Source organism: Notolabrus celidotus, chromosome 19, assembly GCF_009762535.1.
Source record: "Notolabrus celidotus isolate fNotCel1 chromosome 19, fNotCel1.pri, whole genome shotgun sequence".
Classification (NCBI taxonomy): Eukaryota; Metazoa; Chordata; class Actinopteri; order Labriformes; family Labridae; genus Notolabrus; species Notolabrus celidotus.
Window position 1 is genome coordinate 26,726,209 of NC_048290.1, and position 19,548 is coordinate 26,745,756.

Below are 19,548 nucleotides of genomic sequence, written 5' to 3' on the forward strand. Positions count from 1 at the left end.
GTGAAGCTACATCTTTGATTTACATACCCAGCCACTGAACTATTCTGTTATTCCTCTAATTATACTTTCAAATGGTACAGGACTACTGTCTCTGTCCTTGGAGACTGAAGTATATTTGGCTTTTCCAAGAATAGTTTCATACCCAATCTATCTAATTGTTTCCATGAGCCTTTCTACTGTAATTAAAGCTCATTTTTTGCTTTCACTGTGTCCCTTTGTTGTATATTTCAGTCATCCTCATGCATTAGGACTCACCAGTTTTCTGTGTTTTGAGATTATTTTCAGTATAATTTGTGGGACTGATACTGATTACTGCTTTCATGTGTATTTGTTTAGGAGTCCCTCATCAGTGCTTGGCTCCAGTTCAGTGATGGATCTATGACTCCACTAGACAACTACAACCCTGCCCATTTTTCCCTGGCAGCCACCTCTTTGAATGAAAAGGTGGTAGCAGTGCAGCGTAGTGCGATGTGGAAGTGGCCCATTGTTGTTGCCAAAGGCGAAGGTCAGGGCTTGCTTGTGCGTGTTGAAATGAGCCAATCACAGGTATGCCAGAAGGGAAAACAAAAAACTATCTTAGCCACTGGCATGGCAAACATACAGGTACGGTTTGGTCAGACAGCAGACCAATTTAGACAGCCAGGAGACAGACGAACACGTCCTGAACCTCCATATAATGGAGGATCTATCTCCGACATAGATACTGGAATTATCAACCGTGGAGCCACCACCATCAGGGGTCATGTCCCTGTGAGACCCAATGGGGGCCGTCAATCCGTGGACAGTGGGGTGAGAATCCCGAGTGAATTCTCTGAATATCCAGACCAGGCAGAACTGCCTCGAAGCCGCAGCACTGATGAGGACTTTGCTTCATCCAGACGAGGACTGACGGACTTGGAGATTGGTATGTACGCCCTGCTGGGAGTCTTCTGCCTGGCCATCATGGTTTTTCTTATTAACTGCATCTCTTATGCATACAAGTACCGCAGCAAGCACATATCCTTGGAGGCCCCAGAGGCAATGCCCCATGCTCACGACTGGGTTTGGCTGGGCCAAGATGAGGGGCTTTGTCTGCAGCAACAGCAGCAGGACGAGCTGGGTGGTACCTTAGAGGAAGGTAGTCAACTACTGAATGGAGGCTTACAGCGAGGTAATACAGGTGTGGGTGGCTGCAGTGGGAGGAATGAGTCCCTGAACTCACCAACCACCAAGAGAAAGAGGGTGAAGTTTACCACCTTTTCCAATGTCAAGTCCAGTAATGGATGTCCTGTGCTCAGCCCATTAGCACTAGTGCAGACCAGTGAGATAAAATGGGTATGTCCGGACATCGAGCTTGGGGACTCAAAGGATCTTAGGAACTACATGGAAAAGCTTAATGAGAATGCAATTAAGAACTTGGCATAGGAGAAACTGAGGGTTTTCATGAACTACAGAGAAACTCACCTGAATGCCTTCAGAATAAGGAGGAATGAGGGTTGGACAAAGGAAAAGACAAGACTAGATGGGTGCAGAAAACAGCCTGGGACTGCTGTTAAACTGTCCCTCAACATAACAAAAGGAGATTGTGTTCAGCCTCTGCTGTTTGGTTCTCAGAAGGGATCGAGCAATGTACCACAAATATGATATGGTTTGCCATGACACCACAGCAAAGATATGACGGAGGAAAGTAAACTTGATATTGTTGATTAACTAAATGTATGTTGTTTGTCTTTAATTGAGGTTCAGTTTCCTTTTTCAATTCGCCATGTTGTTTCTTTTAAGTTTTCTAATATTTTCAATCACCATGTTTTAACATTGTATTTGTTGTACTTTTTGTGTTTTGTTAATTTTATAAGAAATGCTGTATGCTCTGTATCAAATGTCAGCAAATATAGATTCTAGGAGAGAGGAGTTTGAAGCAGTTTTGTATTGTATATAAATACAGAGTTTGATTTGGAGGTTTTGTAAGTATAGTAAGATTTTGTAAAGTGATGTTTGGTTTAGTTTTTGGTTTGTAGTTTAGTTTTTAGTTTTGTCTCCAGAAACCAGATCCATGCATGATGATGTGAAAGAGGAGGTATGTGTGTGCGTGATGTTTACTTGGAATGAAAGTGTGAAGATAAAACCGGAACCTATGGAGACTTGTCACTTTAATACTTTTGCATACAATCTTCATGGAGCTGAAGTGTTGGTTTGTTTTCAAATATTTTGGCATTGTTGTAATTTTTTTCTAAGCCATGAATTTTTCCCTTTACATTTACATTTATGTTATTATTTATGCAACCCCTTTGATTCAGTAGCAGACTTAATGCAACATGTACTTTTTACAAAACTTTAAATCATAATAAGACCGGTTATTATAATTACAAAATAAATTACATTTAACACAAAACACTATTAATAAAACCTATTGACAATCACATGATTAACGTACAGATTGATCCCTTTATTTAAAAGAAAATCCATTAATACAATTCAAGTTTACATGAGTCATAACTGGATAGAGATTGGTTCCCATATTTACTTTCTTAAACTTCTTTATACAACATTTTGCAGCTCAGAAAAAGAGTCTTCAAAGTGAATGAACAAAAGATCACAAACTGTGAAGTGAAAGTCCAAAGTCTGAGTTCATCTCTCCTTTAGTCAGATGTCAGTATTAGTTGAATTCATCTTTTTCTATCTGTGTTTTAAAATTGGCTGCTGGACTAATTAAAACTGAAAGTGACTCTTCTCTGTCATGTTGCTGTGTGATTCATTGAGCTGACTGTTGTGTTCCTCTCCAGGTCTGTGTTGTTTTGTTCATCTGACTGCTTTAAGTGAGTAAACAGACAGTGGATTCATCAAATATCAACATGACGTGCATGTTGTTGTTGTTGACAGTTGGTACATCTGCCAGCTGAGGCAAGAGAGGGAATTAACATGCACCTATCATCCCTCTACTCTTAGTCACCAACACAATCAGGCATTTGTATATTTTCTCTTGTATGTCTGCGTGTTAGATACTCATTTGATGGGAAGAAAAATACAAAAATACAATGTGCTTTGGTTAATTTTTTAGAATCCAGAACTCCCTATCGTCTCTCTGGAACACAAAGCACAGTGACAGGATGGGGTCCGGAGGGAAACTGTTCTGGGAGTATAAATATACAGTTGGGTTTTAAAGTTTAAACAGCCTGGAAGATAGAGAGAAAGACAAAAGCAGGTTCTTGATGACACTGGCAAACCGACTGGAGGGAGGGTAGAGGCAGACCCAAAGACCCCAAGAGGATGCGCAAGAAGTTTACCATAGGGTTAAAGATTTTCTCTAAAGAATAACCAGGAAGCCAAGTTGATGCATTGTGGGTCAGTTCGATGGAAGGAGCCTCCCCACAGGATGAACTGAAGGATAGACCCTCTCTGATGCTGGTTTTGAGGGATAATCAAGTGGCATAAAAACTCTGGCTCTAAGGACAGAGTGTGAAATCAGAAGAAGGATTGAGGAATTGGGGACCACAGAATGACTGCAAATGAGGCAAGAGACATGGGTGCAGGAGCTGGCAGGTAAACAAGGAACCAGGGAGCTGCAACCACAGGAGGTCACACTAATAAGGAACTTGGGTGGCAGCTCCGCAAGAACTAAGAAGTTGTCCTAGATAATGGATAGATGAATTGCTGGATGGAAGGTGACTCCTCTAAAAAGCAGGAGGGATGGTGTGCCATAACTTCAACCCTCTTGGCTGCACCCTCTCCAACTGCCGCCTCCTGCACATCGGCTCCTTCTGCTGTGGGGCTCTTGCCAGTAGCACCTGCCCACACGATCCAACCACACCTGCCATATGACTAGCACTACACTTCAGCACACCAACTTAAGTAAAGAACCTAGGGACATCTCTGAAAAGCCATTGAGATGGACAGTTTGTTCACTTTTATTTTTCTCTGCGCCTCATCTGCGGTTGTGGAAGCAGTTCCAATATCTTTGACTCTTTCAGAGGTGCTGGGCTGGATCCTGACAATACAGACATCCTTACATACTACATCTACTCAATGATTTTCTTTTTGTCACTACCATCCTCACTTTATGAGTTCTGTCTCTTCAAATTCACACTCAGAGGCTTAAAAGCTTTGGCAAACTTCAGGGGTTGGTTCCTCCATTAAAGGTGACATATCATGCAAAATTGACTTTTTAATGGATCTCTACCTGAAATATGTGTCCCTGGCATGTCTACAAACCCCCCGAGAATGAAAAAAATCCATTCTGCCCCTGTTCTGATTTCTCCACCTTTCTTTAAATGTGTGTGAAACGAGCCGTTTCAGACTTCCGTGTTTTTGTTACTTAACAACAATATCCGGTCTGTCACAGAGTCAGAGCTCGAAGCTTGTTCAGCCCATAGACTGTATAAAATACAACTCAACCCCTCCTCCGTTTTTCATTCCCTGCACAAATGTGTGCTAACAAGGAGCTTAGGAGGGAGGCATGCTAGTTGTAGGCTGTCTTAATAAACACAAAGGTCGGTTTTACTCCCCACGTCTGCAGATTTGAAGATCTAGTGGATGATTTTTATTTATCATGGATAAGTGCTAGCGCTAGTTAGCATAGCCACATAGCTACATGTTAGCTGTGTACCAAGACACACGTCGACATACTGACAAATAAAACAACAAGAAACACTAAATCTGTGACCAATCCTTCAGAAAGGTCCTGCTACAGGCGCCTCTCCGTCAGGATCAGATTCAGGATCAGATTCAGAGGGTTGAAGTAACGTGATCTCTGAGCAGCCGTGTATATTCAGCCAACATGTAAACATTAGATCAACGTGCTGGACAGCCGAGGCTGCATCCACTTCCTGAGGGGGCGTGGTCAGAGAGAAAACAGAGTGTTCTGAGGAGGACTGAAGAAGAGGGGTTTTCAGGCATGCCAAAATCTGATTTCAAAGTGTTTTTTTGAGCATAAACTTTAAAGACATGTTTTGGGGACCTCTTAGACCAATATATATTGATGAAAAAAGCGTGATATGTCACCTTTAAGTTTGTAGGCATTACCTTAGACTCTGTTTCCTTCCTTGCTCTGCCTCACAAAAAGCGAACATCACACCGCTCTGCTTCTCTCTAACTCTTTGCAGTTAGATGCACTGAACACCAACTTCTAGCTCACGCTGACCACTTCATTTTTGCCATTCACATTGTTCCCCAAGTAAAATCTTCTCTGTCCATCCTCGTGACAAAAGCTGCAGCTGTCCTCTCTCTTCAAAACAGAGTTGTCCCACATGATGCATCTAGAGTGAAGATGCACATGTGGCAACATTGCCTGACTTCTTGGAATGGCATTTTGTTTTTCTATAATGATCCATAACCCATCCTGAAGATATTCAGCTCTACACAGAAACTGCTCCATCCCTATTGATGGCTGCTACAGTGAAATATGGTTAGCTTCCACCTGACCCTTAGAGGTAAGATCTCTTGACTCCTAACCCCAGTCTCCTTTCCCACCCTATTATCAATGCTGCCACACTTCGGTACCACACCTAGAGTAGCATTGTAATGTCTATAAATAAAGGTAAAACCTCATTGATTGAAAAACATCAAGTTTTGAAGATGATCAGCAGCATGTTTTACCTTCTTTGAAATATTTCAGACTCTAATGTGCAATAGAGGTCTACTGTTTTCAAGCTGCAGCACTGGGCTCTGTGTTGTTCTTATTGCAAACAAGCTGCTCCTACAGTTGAACACTTCTCCAGCTGCCTCTTTGACTGCCGGCCCCCTCTTTGATTTTAAGCACTCTCATATGTCACTATGACTCATATAGGGGCTGGAGGGTAAATACGTTGGCAAGCCTGTTCTTTTCCACAGAGTATATTTCATCTGATGTTTTCTGATGTTGTGATTTGTGTTCTGGACAGAAGGCTTCGAATCAGCTTGTCTGAATCACTGTGTAAGATGAGAACATGGCAACAATCTTTCTTACCTCACTCGCCATACAATATAGTTTGAGTATGGTGGCTAATAAAGGCAGACGATCTGAAACAATAAAACTGAAACAACTACAAAAGAGATAGGTACTACAAATGTTGACATTTAAGCAGAGGTGTTGCAGGCCTGCAGGGTGGCAGAGTGACGCTTTATTACTGACAGGACAGAGAGAACAAGTAAAGACAGTCCATTTATTGATGGGAAAGTGGCATGATCTAACATAAGGTGGAGTCTGACCTGAACTCTGATACCAGCATCAGTGAAGAAGACACACCGGGAATAGGAGAGAAGTGAGAGGGCAGTCACAGATTATTTTGTTTTCGTCTCAGGACACCAGAGCATGGATTCTGTGAGGCTGCACTTGGATTCCTGGAGTTAATGCTAACAACTAACACAGCTTCCTGGCCAACAAGCCTGTGTTTCCTGAGCTTCACACTGAGCAGAGTCAGCTAATTATACCACTACCTGGCTAACCAGAGCTCTATTGCCAACCCGCCTGTGTTCTCAGAGCCTCACAACGAACACAGTGAGCCAATTATACCACTAGCCGTGCAGCTAATGCAGCTCTGTAGGAAACATACCTGTGATCTCAGAGCCCGACACCTGGCCTGGTTAGATAATTGTACTGCTAGCTGCACAGCTAAGATGACTCAGTGGCTGGGAGAACCTGCACATAGCAGCGCAGTGGAATTCTTGCCACGTTTAGCCCAACACATCCACTAAAGCCCTGAAGATTAGAAGAGAGCCTTGCCTGACATCTCCTTCATCCTCACCATACTTTCTTCATCCCTGGTGTCGGAGTCCAGATTGGACTTCCTGTAAATCTCTTTCCTACAGAAACTGTAACCTTGACCCCTGTTGTTAAGCTACTGTGCTCCTCCAGGCAGTGCATTATTCTCTGGGCCTGATAACTTTGCTTTTCCAGCGGTCTGAAGAATCTGTCATTGTTTAAGGAGTGAACACCAACACACACTCTGTACTCAGAGCCCAACTTCGAGTAGATTATAGTAACCCTAGCAGCTTAGTGGGATCCATAGCTGACCAAAGCTACACTTAGTTTATGATGGAAAGAAAGCTTTGCTAAATCAGCCGCTGCTATTTTCTCATAAAGCTGTTCAGATGTATTTTCCTGATTTTATGTGTTTGGCGCAGTAGACTTAGGAACATGGTTGTCAGATACACTCTGCTGTTACTGTAGCGTTTATGCTATACAGCAGCATAATAACTCCTTCATTCAGTGACCACTTATTCACTCTTTCTCGTCAGTAATAAAAGTGTGACTCAGTGCCACTACAGGCCTGAAGCACTTGAATGTGTTTTTGAAGTTCTCCCAATGATCAGTCCCTCCAGGAAGTTAGGATTTCAGGATTGCATCTATCAATGCAAATTCAACCAATCAGTGCGATTTTTGTGCGGCCTTGCAATTTTATACAATCACCGCAACTTTCCAGCAAATTTGACCAATTACCTTAACCTCAGCCCCTGTGCGTCATCGGTTTCGTCATCAATTTCACTTCCTTGGAACATAAACGCAAGTCCTCACAAGGACAGAAGGCAGGACAAGTGACCATGACAACGTTGTTATTTATAGATACTAGAGTTATTATCTGAGGGGCACAGTGTTCGCTTGCAGCAGGTGTGCTTTATGAACCAGCTCTCCCCTCCTCCATGCATCTGTCTCATCTTCATTGATGATTTTTACCCCCGGTGTCCCCAACAGGGGACGTCTGTTTAATATTTGAGGTTTGACGTTGTTGCCGCCATTACCAGAAAAAGCTCCAGCTTGATTTATTCCAGTTTGGTGAAACATCAGACACATTTAGTAAGTGTTGATCAACTCCTTGTCATCAAAAATGCAGATGCATTTCAGAGTGCTGTGAACTCACTGTCTGTCCATTGCGTCTGTCACTACAGGTACATTCAAGGACCGTCGTGGATGTGCAATACAGCCCTTTCATGGCATTTTTCTGTGAATCAACAGAATCAAAATACAGTCACAGTGGCCACATCAAAAATGTTTTCTAAAAACTACTGCACTTTAGCATATTTACCTGCCCCTGAGATGTTATTGGGGGAAAAAAGCAAAAAAAACAACAAAAAACGAAACATTCACCGCAATTTTCATCAGGCTTTTTGGGACTTGACAATCTCTAGAAAACCCACGAAATCCTGGAGGGACTGAATGATCTTGGTTCAGGCCCTGCAGATCACCTGACCTTGTCTGTAGTTCCCTAGTTAAGACTCAGGCAGGGGTAGGATTACATCCTTCAGCTGTAGAATATTAATTGCAGTATATGTAAAGTATAAAAGTATCAGAGTGCTACTTAGTATGTGCCAATACTCAAGTGAAGGGATCAATAGGTATCAGAAAGGACAATAGGACATGCTGTTTTATTTTACTGGAATTACATAAATTGTATTTGGCTTGAAGCTGGAGGCATCATGATGATCGTGAATATTAAAGAAAAAGTGAAATCTTGTAACAATGGAAGCCCTAAAATTGAAATATAATATAAAATGACAGAATAATAGTTGTATCATTTTAGCACTTCAGGCAAGTTTTTGGATTGTGGCTGACTCTAGAGTCATTGTGCTCCTTGTGATATCAGAGATTATTTAAAGCATTAAACAATTGAGATGAAAATAAATTATACATTTGTAAAAGAAATCGATTGAATCTTTGGAGGTCCATGCCTTATTTCCCCTGGAGGTTACAGGCAGAGTGTGTTTCTGTTAGCCTTCTGAACAGCTCTGAGTGGATCACAGAGGCCTTTAGCACTGCAGGTAAATGGGCTGCAAGGCAATCTGTTGCTGTCTGTCCCACTTAGCCAAGGACTGCAGTGGGGAGCTGATGTTTGGCGGCTCTGCAGAGGGTTGGATTACAGACACACTCGAGGGGCTTTCACCACCTGAGTGCATTCTCTATGGTAACAAGACTGAAAGAGGAAATACCTTTGCTTTGGGAAAGTCTCTCACCAGCTGTATTGATGACCTATCCCAAAATATGTGACTTATTTAGACACATATTTTAGGAATCAATCTTCCTCTTTGTGCAATGAACACACACTTGCATGTTCCAGGTTACAGAAACCTCATTAGCATACATCCCATTTAGCCCATCCAACTCTTGTAGCTACAGTTATAGCGACAATAGGTTTGAGTTGTTGTGTGTTCAGACAAAATTTAAATAATTATTTTCTCCCGTTCAACATTTTAAAATGTGAACTTTCTTTTTATGACTCTGTGGTTCATCAGTTTCTTTAATTGAAGCAGACTATTGGTCTGCATCTTAAGGTATATAGAATCAGTCTGGGGACTTAATTTAATGGCTGGAAGATTAAACATTCATTCATAAGGTTATGAATGCTCTGTGCCTATAATTATACCCTCGCTGGTCTGCTTAATTAAAACCGTTTTCTCTTTAATTTCTTCCAATCAAACTCTTTGCACCTCAGGTGAATATACACTGAATTCAACTATTTTGTGAAAGTCACCAAAAGTGTATCTTGATTATCACTTAGTTGTACATTTAAGTCTTGAATGAATTTGTGGCAGCCTGTGGGACATAATAAAAATACTGCACCTCTGTTTTATACCACCTTCAATGCTGAGCAATAAGTGTACGTTTCCAGAAAATCCCTTAATATTGAAAGAGCTTCCCATTTGAAGGCTGCCAGTTTTAACTGTTCTTCACCTCCAACAGGAAATACTTCAAACAGTGAGAGAAGCATCTAAATATTGTGCTTTCACTAGCAAGGACCACACCATCAATAGGATGTAAGTTGACAACAATTTCATAACTTAATTGGAACAGGGATTCTGAATTTGATGTTGAACTTCTCGCTGTTGCTAGTTTATTAGTGCTTATTAGTGGATCCGCCGTAGCTCCCTGGCAGGAAGAACTAACTTTACGAGCTCTATGTAGGAAAGAAGGAGAGAAGAGAAATTGAAAGATAAGGGGGTGGGGGGATGGGAGGTGGCGCCAAATCTGAGAACAAAAGGGAAGAAAAGAGATAGGTTTGAATTTTAAGAATGCTGGAAGAGGCACGGTTGAGGTGTGAAACTTTTTTTAGCATCACTAATGATTCATTCTGGCTCAACTTGCAGCTCACCTCTAGTTTTATGGTAACCAATTTAGCAAAAAGAGTGTTGAACTGACCTTTAAATGCTCATTAACCAACAACAGAAATACAAACCCTGCATCTGCTCCCCTATTCTGTTAACAAAGCTCTGGCTGTCACATTGGGGGAAGGATTAAGGAGGACCCAAGTGCAGATTTTTAAATAAAAGCGTTACAATAAACAAAAGGTACTAACAAAACTTACTTAAATGTCAGAAAACTAAATCCAAAAGGAAACACTGGGTAAACAGAAACACAGAACACAAGAGAGACGAACAATGATCCAACACAGGCCAAGGGAACAAATTAAACAGAGTAATTAAGACAGGTGTGGAACACAGGACACAGGTGAAACTAATGAGGGTTATCTAAAATGGAAGGAAACACACAAGGACAGGAAGTCAAACTAAACTGGATACACAGGGATAAATAACTACAAAATGAAAACAGGAAACACACAAGACAAAACCAAGAAACAGGAGAAAATACAACAAGTGACATGGATCACTCAGCACAGAAGGGTGACAAAGGACAACTAACTAATAAACTAATACACACAGGGAGGAACCAAGGCATGAAACACAAGGAAAAAACAAAAAATAACATCATCTCATGACACTGGCCAACCACATGTATGTGTTAGAAGTGGATTAAGTTCATTATCACCCTCAAATATAATCTCAATTCAGATGTTGATTGACTTGTTATCTCAAAGTGCATAAATAGTTCCAAAGTTATTAACTGCAGTTTGAATGGTAAGGATCATGGAATGTTTAAGTGCTTTACAACATATGATTACAGATATTTGCACATAGGGTCCAATCTACTAAAGGTTTGCGTGTATAAAAACACATACAAACTTGATAGCGCACGCAAAGCTGATGTACTAACCGGGAGCACCGAGGATTGCGTCTGTCAAATGAGCAAAACAGCACTCGCTATCCATTTAGTGTGTGTGCCGTCAAGAATATGCAGAATGCATGCAGATTATCAGAACGTGCAAAATACTGGGAGGAGGAGATGCAAATGTAAACATTTAGCACACGCAATGTGATTTATCAAACCTGAAGCAGATAGCGGGCGGTGTTTTTGCGTCTATATTTAGGACGTTTGAAAGGCAGGTGCAAACTGGCACAGCGTTACGCACACATGACTGTCACAAAAAGGAGCCATGCCATATCAGCTATGGAGAAACTCCTTGCAACACTGTATTTCCTTGTAATAAAAAATAATAAAACAACACAAATTCAAAGCAGTTCAGCACCACGGATAGCGACCGCATCATTCTGACACCCACTTTAACTTTTTCATATAATGAGAGCACAGTAGGTCACTGTATCAACAGATATAAAGTTTAGTAAAATTGGCACAGCGGCCCACATGTTCACATACAAACACAAAATCAATATGAAGTACTCGGCCTACTCACCACTGTTTGAACGAGCCTTAAGCTCCGCGGACTTGTCCACGGTGCGCTGTATGTCCATTTTCTTTGCTCTGTCATTCTCAATGGACAACATGGTAAGTCCACTCAGTCTCTCCTGTCCCACCACGCTCCTCAATGGGTTTTTAGTTAGTTTTAACTTGGAGAATGAGCGCTCAGAAGTTGTGCTGGAAGTGACAGGAAGAGTAAAAAATAACAGGAGGGTGCAAACCTCACTGCTGGGTGGTTTACAATGAGCATTTTTGCCAGATCCCTAACAGCCCAGGACTCCCTTGTAAAAGAGACTTGTATCTCAATGGGAATATTCCTGGTTAAATAAAGGTTAAAAAAGAAAAAAAACAACTTTGCTTTGGTATCTGGTCCCTGAAAGAGGTTCTAATATAAAGCAGTGGGCCAGGGAAGCTGGTGGCGATGTCCGGACTGTAGTGCTCACTAAGTTGCCAGGCAGCTTGGTGTAACTCCTCATCTCGTGCTTGCAGCAGTGTGTTGGGTGAATTGCCTCAAACATGTTCACAGTTCAATTTAAGCTGGTGAATCTTTGGGACAGTTGCTGGATGATGATATCAGGCATTAAAAACGTTCACCCAAAAGTAGCTCTCTGCGTCAGTGAGTCGACTGTCTTCATCAAAGTGACGCCTAACTTTTCTGGCCCTAGTTGTTTCAAAACTGGGATTGACTTCCCAATTTAGTAGCTAGAGCAAGAGTGGCAGACTTAACCTCATCAAATTGCTCTCTAAACTCCAACAAAACACTGATTGCGTTTTGGAGTAGAATAGATGTGTTTATCTCATCGGCAGATCTTCTGTTTTTTCTCACAGCAGTCACCTTTTCACAGATGGCCTCCCAAATCGTGTTTCTTCTGGCAACGCTGAGATGTCTCTGCTGGAGTTCACCGATGTCTTTATTTGCCTCCTCCACCAAGACCTTCAACTCAATGGCTTTAAACTTCAGTTTTCGTTTACGGCCACTCTGCTGTCAAAAACTATCCATGGTGACAGACGGTAGCACACGCAAAATCCTCATAAAATTAGGGTGGTCAGCACCACCTATGCACACCTTTGCAATTGCTCACGCAATCATAGTAGATCACCCGCAACACGCCCACTTATAGCACATGCAATATTAGAGTTTGCACACGCAAATTAGCGTTTGTTATTTGGGATCTTAGTAGATCAGGCCCAAAAGGTCTAACTGTTGTACCACTGGTTGTGAACTTTGACAATAGAGCAGCCACATCAAACTGTCCAGTCACTCAGTATTAGCTCTCTGCATTGTATAATGACAGCTGGGCCTTGATCTGAGCTCTCTCCCTGAGCTCCTGTTGTTGGTTAATGACTGAGACAGCACTGCAGAGGGAGAGTAAATACCACAGCAGGTTACACATCATCCTCCCCTCATGGTGGAAAGGTCTCACTTGGTAACTGATAAATGTTAATTACTCCACCCTGACATCAGCTGTTGAGTGCAGCTTCTGCTTCAAAGAGTGATGGAGAACAGAGAATCACTGGTGAGTATCTGCCGTTTTTTCTCTCTCTCTATTTGCAGTAAATGCATGTGGTGTGATCACATCCTACACTCCTATCCTTTTATGGGCTTTAAGTTTTAAAACCATTGGACCTGGAAGTGAAGTAGGGGAGGACGGGGTTGGTTGTCACACGGGTTGGTTGGCACACTCGTTATATCTCGCCACCAGGGGGCACTGTCTCTCAAATTGAGGTATGGACATTTCCAGAATTAGGATTAGAGCTCACCTACATAGTCTTTTCTGGAGTAAGACAGCTGAACTTGAGGTGAGAGGACTTTTTGTGTTTTTCACGTAAATTGTAAATATTCAGCTCCTCAGTATTTTCTTCTAGGCTTTTAAACGATGGGTTTATAACAAAACAAGTGTTACCCTTACAAAGTGTGAGGGGAAAGCTATAGTTTAGATTTTTATTAGCTAGCTAAGTAGTTGTTAGATGGTTGTTGGCCTTGATGCTAGCAAAAAATTCCAGTTGGGGTTGGTCGTCACATTCTCTTTGGGGTTGGTTGTCACATGTAACAACCAACCCCTATGTTGGCTAAATCCTGCATGGTGAAATGAGTTGGAGTGTGCAGACACTACATTTACCATCACTGTAACTCAGACAGTGACTGCATGTAGCCTAGTTGAGTAGGCCATTATTGTTAGGCCCAATTTGTTTTGTTCTGTCTGTTGTTATATAGGCTTGCCTAAAGATGTGTTTCCTATTCATGCTCCTTGCTCATTTTATGTTAAAATGCATTAAGTTGTAGTTGTAGTGTAGACCTATCGCTTGTCAGTGCAATTAAACTTTCAAATTTAGTTCTGCCTTCTTGACTTTTTAAAAGATTTTTCCTATTCGTGCGACAACCAACCCCATAGTGTGTGACAACCAACCCCATAGTGTGTGACAAACATCCCCATAGTGTGTGACAACCGACCCCATAGTGTGTGACAACCAACCCCATAGTGTGACAACCAACCCCATAGTGTGTGACAAACAACCCCAAAGTGTGTGACAACCAACCCCTTAGTGTGTGACAAACAACCCCATAGTGTGTGACAACCAACCCCATAGTGTGCGACAACCAACCCCATAGTGTGTGACAACCATCCCCATAGTGTGTGACAACCAACCCCATAGTGTGTGACAACCAACCCCATAGTGTGTGACAACCAACCCCATAGTGTGTGACAACCAACCCTATAGTGTGTGACAACCAACCCCATAGTGTGTGACAACCAACCCCATAGCGTGTGACAACCAACCCCATAGTGTGTGACAACCAACCCCATAGTGTGTGACAAACAACCCCATAGTGTGTGATAACCAACCCCATAGTGTGTGACAACCAACCCCATAGTGTGTGACAACCATCCCCATAGTGTGTGACAACCAACCCCATAGTGTGTGACAACCAACCCCATAGTGTGTGACAAACAACCCCATAGTGTGTGACAACCAACCCCATAGTGTGTGACAAACAACCCCATAGTGTGTGACAAACAACCCCATAGTGTGTGACAACCAACCCCATAGTGTGACAACCAACCCCATAGTGTGTGACAACCAACCCCATAGTGTGTGACAACCATCCCCATAGTGTGACAACCAACCCCATAGTGTGTGACAACCAACCCCATAGTGTGTGACAACCAACCCCATAGCATGTGACAACCAACCCCATAATGTGTGACAACCATCCCCATAGTGTGTGACAACCAACCCCATAGTGTGTGACAACCAACCCCATAGTGTGTGACAACCAACCCCATAGCATGTGACAACCAACCCCATAATGTGTGACAACCATCCTCATAGTGTGTGACAACCAACCCCATAGTGTGTGACAACCAACCCCATAGTGTGTGACAACCAACCCCATAGTGTGTGACAACCAACCCCGTGATGGTGTTGGTTGTCACAATGTGTCAGAGTGTCTTTGATAGTTAATTGCCTCTTTGTTACAATGAGTTGGAAAATGAGAGGGATACACATTTCAAGCCAACACCTTAACCTTCAATCTAATTTAGGAATGACTATTGAAAGATGTTTTGATGATGAGCAATCATCAAAACAGTAAAAAGTGTGACAACCAACCCCGTTCTCCCCTATTGCTTGTATCTCACTGTGGAATAATCAGTCTGTTTTAATGCTGCACCTCAAGTTTTTAAAAACAAAAGTCTTCCTTGTCTAATTGTTTTCCCGATTGCCTTTTTTCTACACTTGTGGCTTGTCATCCTTAATGTTTCCCATTTAAGAACAGATAATGAAAAAAGAGCTGCAGTGTTGTCTGTGTCAGGGGGTTGTCCACTTCAAACCCACAAGACTCAGCAGCTTGAAAATGAATGAAGAAGGGAGGAGACAACAAAAGAAGTGAAGCAGCACATTTCTGTATATTTGTCTCATTAATCAGTATAGATCAGAGTCCCACTCTGAGTTTGCCCAGCAGCGGCGGTGAGGATGTTAAACAGATGATCAATACTGCAATGATTTTGCCTGGAAGAGAACAGCTGATAGATCCTCGAGAAATATACTGAGAGGTGGAGAGCAGAAAAACAACAACATGAGAATTAAAGAGGAGTTTTCTCTACAGGGTTATAAAGTTAAGACGTCACCCATCAGTTTCTGAAGTGCTTTTTTGAGGCCAATCATCAGCTGGAGTCATATTGCTGCTGTCGAGTGATTGTGACGTAAAGAGGCAGGCTTTACAATGTTCCAGCCTGTCAAGCAGGTCAGCTGTGCCTCTCATTGGAAGACTTGTAATCTCAATATCTTTGAAATTACCGCGTTCTGAAAAAAATCACCCCCTTGACAGTGGGTCTTCATGGAGAAATGAGCTATCCAGACTCTTCTTTTGTACCAGGCTTCTTTTGTCGTGCTGCAGTTTTTAGCACTTCTGCATTGGACTCATATTTTTAGACCGGAGGTTGCTGCTTAGGAAAGAGTCATCAATTGTTGATACATTTCAACCAAAAAACTATTTCTATTTCTCTTAAGTTTGCTCTCCTGTGCAACAAAAGTAACATTGCATCAAAGGTAGGAAATGGATGTAAAATGTTTTCAGTCTCACTTGAATTTACAACTTTTACCCTTACCTAGGAGCAATGCATCACTCCTGTCATAACTAACATCTTAAGGATCTGTAGCAGCACCCCAAAGTAGCCCGAGGAAGGAACTTGGTTGACTTTATGGATGCTGTTAAAAGTGCATGCCATGTATTCATGCAGCTCTAATGCTCTAACCATGCTGAGATGAATCTCTGTGTTCGACAACATGTTTACTTCACTACTGTTACTCTCCATCTGTTCATTACAGTGGTCCTGAAGTGCAAAACACAACGGCAAATCTGAAAACACTACTGATTTGCCGTAGTTTTTTCTGATTTGCCATTGTGATTTGCACTCTAGGGCCACCGTAGTTCATGTTTCTCAATAAATTCTGTGTCCACTCTTGTCTCTGACCTTTGGTTCTTCATGTGTGTCAAGGAATATACAAAAAGTGTCGCTGAGTAGAGCCTTGTTTCACAGCAACATCTGATCTTTTATTCATATCATGTTGCTCTGTGTCATTGTCTGCCTTTCTCCTCTCATCCATCAGCACATTATAATAGTGTTTTGTTTGTGTTCTTTTACTATGAGAAGGGCATTCAGCCTTTGTCTTGAGAAATATCTGATCAGATCAGCTTTTCTGTGTTTTTTGTGTGTGTTTATACCATCGAGCGTGCATTCACTATCTCATTTCACTCCTCTTTCATTGCATTGAATGGCTCCTGCATCATGAAGAAAACTGTTTACCTCTTAACACTTTGGTATAACAGCTTCAAGGTGTAGCTGGCCAGCTAAACTGCTCAATTTAACATTAACAAAAAAACAATGTTATTAATGCTGTACTGTGTACTTTAAGATTACCCCCATGTTATCACTTCTGCTGATGGGTATGATGAGACAGTGAGCCTTCATCTCCTTACCACTTCTGTGGATGCTGACACATTGTGCCAGTGACGTAGTCTGTAGCCATATTTAACTTCCCGATACATCACAGATCCCTCAGGTTGCTGCAGTCCACAGGAGAACAGGTTGTTGAGTCTGTTGGAAGCAGACACAGTTAAATATGGATAGTAACAGAATCTCTTGTGTTTGTTACATTGTTGCTCTAATAATCCAGTAAAGATCATGCAGGAGCTTGGGTTGGACAACAGAGCTGTCAGTCACGGTATCTGATTTTCTTCTTTAAATAAGTATAATAGTGATTCAGGAGATACTTGAACAAACAGATACCTAAAGTACTCATACTCATACTGTGCTTTTGAAGAACACTATCTAAATAGTGGAATGAAAAGACCTAAAAAGACAATTGCTGCCAGGCAGCTCTGTGGTGTTGAGGATAGGCCTGTTTCCTTTCAATCTGATGGTTCTGGGTTCAAAACCCACTAAGAGAAAATGATGCAGTTTATCACAATGTGGTTGAGCTGTGTCTTTGAAGTACCACAACAAAATGTTGGAATGAGAAGACATAAGGTGCAAGCACTGCAAAGTTGGCCTGCGGTGTGGTGGACAGTTCTGCTGCCTTCCAATGCAAAGGTCCTGGGTTTGAATCCTGGAGTGGGCGTTTGTGTTTTCTGACATGTTGTTTTTTATGAAATGTTGTTGTGTTTTCTGACATGCTGTGTTTTGTGAAGTGATGTTGTGTTTTTTGAAATGTCATTGTGTTTTCTGAAATGTTATTGTGTTTTTCCTTTCAGGGCCACCATCATTTTCTCTCTTTTTGATTTATAACCACTTCTTTTTAAGGTACACTCTCTGGTTCAGACTGGGACTCTAATAAACAGGCACAACAGAATGACTTTGGAATGAGGGTGCAATTTTTATTTATTTTCTTAAATATATTTTTGTACATACTTTGTTTCCTGCTAGTTGTAGTAATATTAAATATATCTTGAAGACTGTTCAATTTTTTTCTGCCAAAATTGACAATTTTATTATGTTTAGTAGTTTAGTAGTTTTTACAGCTTCCAAAAATTGAAATAGCCTTTACTGTCTAAGTAACTTTAACCTTGCATGTAGCTTGAAAATGTTAAAATAACCTGTCTCAGAATGCATCAGGAGACACTCAGGAAAACAGAGGAAATTCTGATGGGCTGTGCTGAGTTAGAGATAGACACCTTTTAAGATTTCATGGCTGGTTTGTGTGTGTGTGTGTGTGTGTGAGTGAGTGAGAGTGAGAGAGAGAGAGAGAGAGAGAGAGAGAGAGAGAGAGAGAGAGAGAGAGAGAGAGAGAGAGAGAGTGAGTGCAGGGTCACATTGGTTCTTTTTCCTACTCTAAAACTGTTATTTCTGAATTTCTTTAAAAAGTTACAGACAGGAAAATTAAAATAACAATAAAAGGAATGAAAAATGCAAAAGCAGAGTGAGGAATAGTTTCAAACTAGGTGTCTTCTTGGTTCTGCATTGTAAGGCACGTAAAAGAGAAAAGGTTTCAAGATGTGATTTTTACAGAGTTGCTAAAGACAGGAATTGCACATTTTGTATTCTGGGCATGCAGTTACTTTCCTCTGCAGACTGCAATAAAGTTAGATTCCCGGATCAGTATTGGAACCAGAGCGATAGTAAAGGTCAGAAACACAGCATTCTCAGAATATTTCTAAGGTTGTAAAATGAACAAGTGGTATAAGGGAAAGGGGTTTTTTAAACAAATTAAAGTTGGCAGTAGCAGAGATGAAATACTAATGTAAGAAGCCATTTACAGAAACTTGTTTTTGGCTGTTGGTATCTTTTAAATGAACACTTATCTCCATCTGTTGCTTTGAACGTAGCAAAGCATTAATTTAACATTATTTTGACTAAAATCTTCAGGTAACAGCATGCTTCATGACACATAACAAGTAACATAAACAGCACCCAGGCAACAAAACAATTTAATGTTTGGAGTTTCAGCTTGAGTAAGAAGTGACGGGCCAACATTCAAGTGTAAGGTGTTAGAACAGAAGTAAAATATAATAACTGAAAAAATTGAAAGACAAAAACATGATCTTTTCCAATGTAATGCCAGTTAGACATTTGTTCACAACATGTTGTATAATGGTTTCACAATGTTGAAGACAGGGAGAGAAAATTAAGGTAAAAAATTAAATGCTCTTAAATACTTAATTTTTTCTCCAATCCAAATGAAGAAGTGATCTTTTGGCTCATTACTATTTCTTAGCGTTTAAAAGGATATATAAAAATTGACACATTGGAATCCTATCTCTCCCCCCAACCCCCCATCACTTACTTTAACTCTGCCTGTCCCATTAAAGTTACTAACCATAGACCTTTCTGGAGTCCCAGAGCTCCGTTGTCTCATAGGTTCCTCTGAGCTGCCATAGACGTCCTCCTGCAGTGGACATTCAAGACTCCAGCTGATACGGACGTGCTGGACTCCAGCAGCAACAGCTTCTACTACTACTATTCTCTCTCTCATTCTCCACTATCCCTCTTTCCAACCCCAAATTGTTCGAGGCAGATGGCTGTCTAACATGAGTCTGGTTCTGCTCAAGGTTTTTTGAAGTTGGTCCT

General features: G+C 41.4%; 1 protein-coding gene across 1 annotated transcript in view; it reads left to right on the forward strand.

The window, feature by feature from the left end:
* si:dkey-112m2.1 (transmembrane protein 132C) overlaps positions 1-2,209 on the forward strand; it is a 107,279-nt gene extending 105,070 nt beyond the window's left edge. The window contains exon 9 of the mRNA XM_034710221.1: positions 337-2,209. Within this exon, the coding sequence (XP_034566112.1) occupies positions 337-1,404 (1,068 nt within the window). The 3' untranslated portion in view covers positions 1,405-2,209. The remainder of the gene's footprint in view (positions 1-336) is intronic.
* Positions 2,210-19,548: the final 17,339 nt, after the last annotated feature.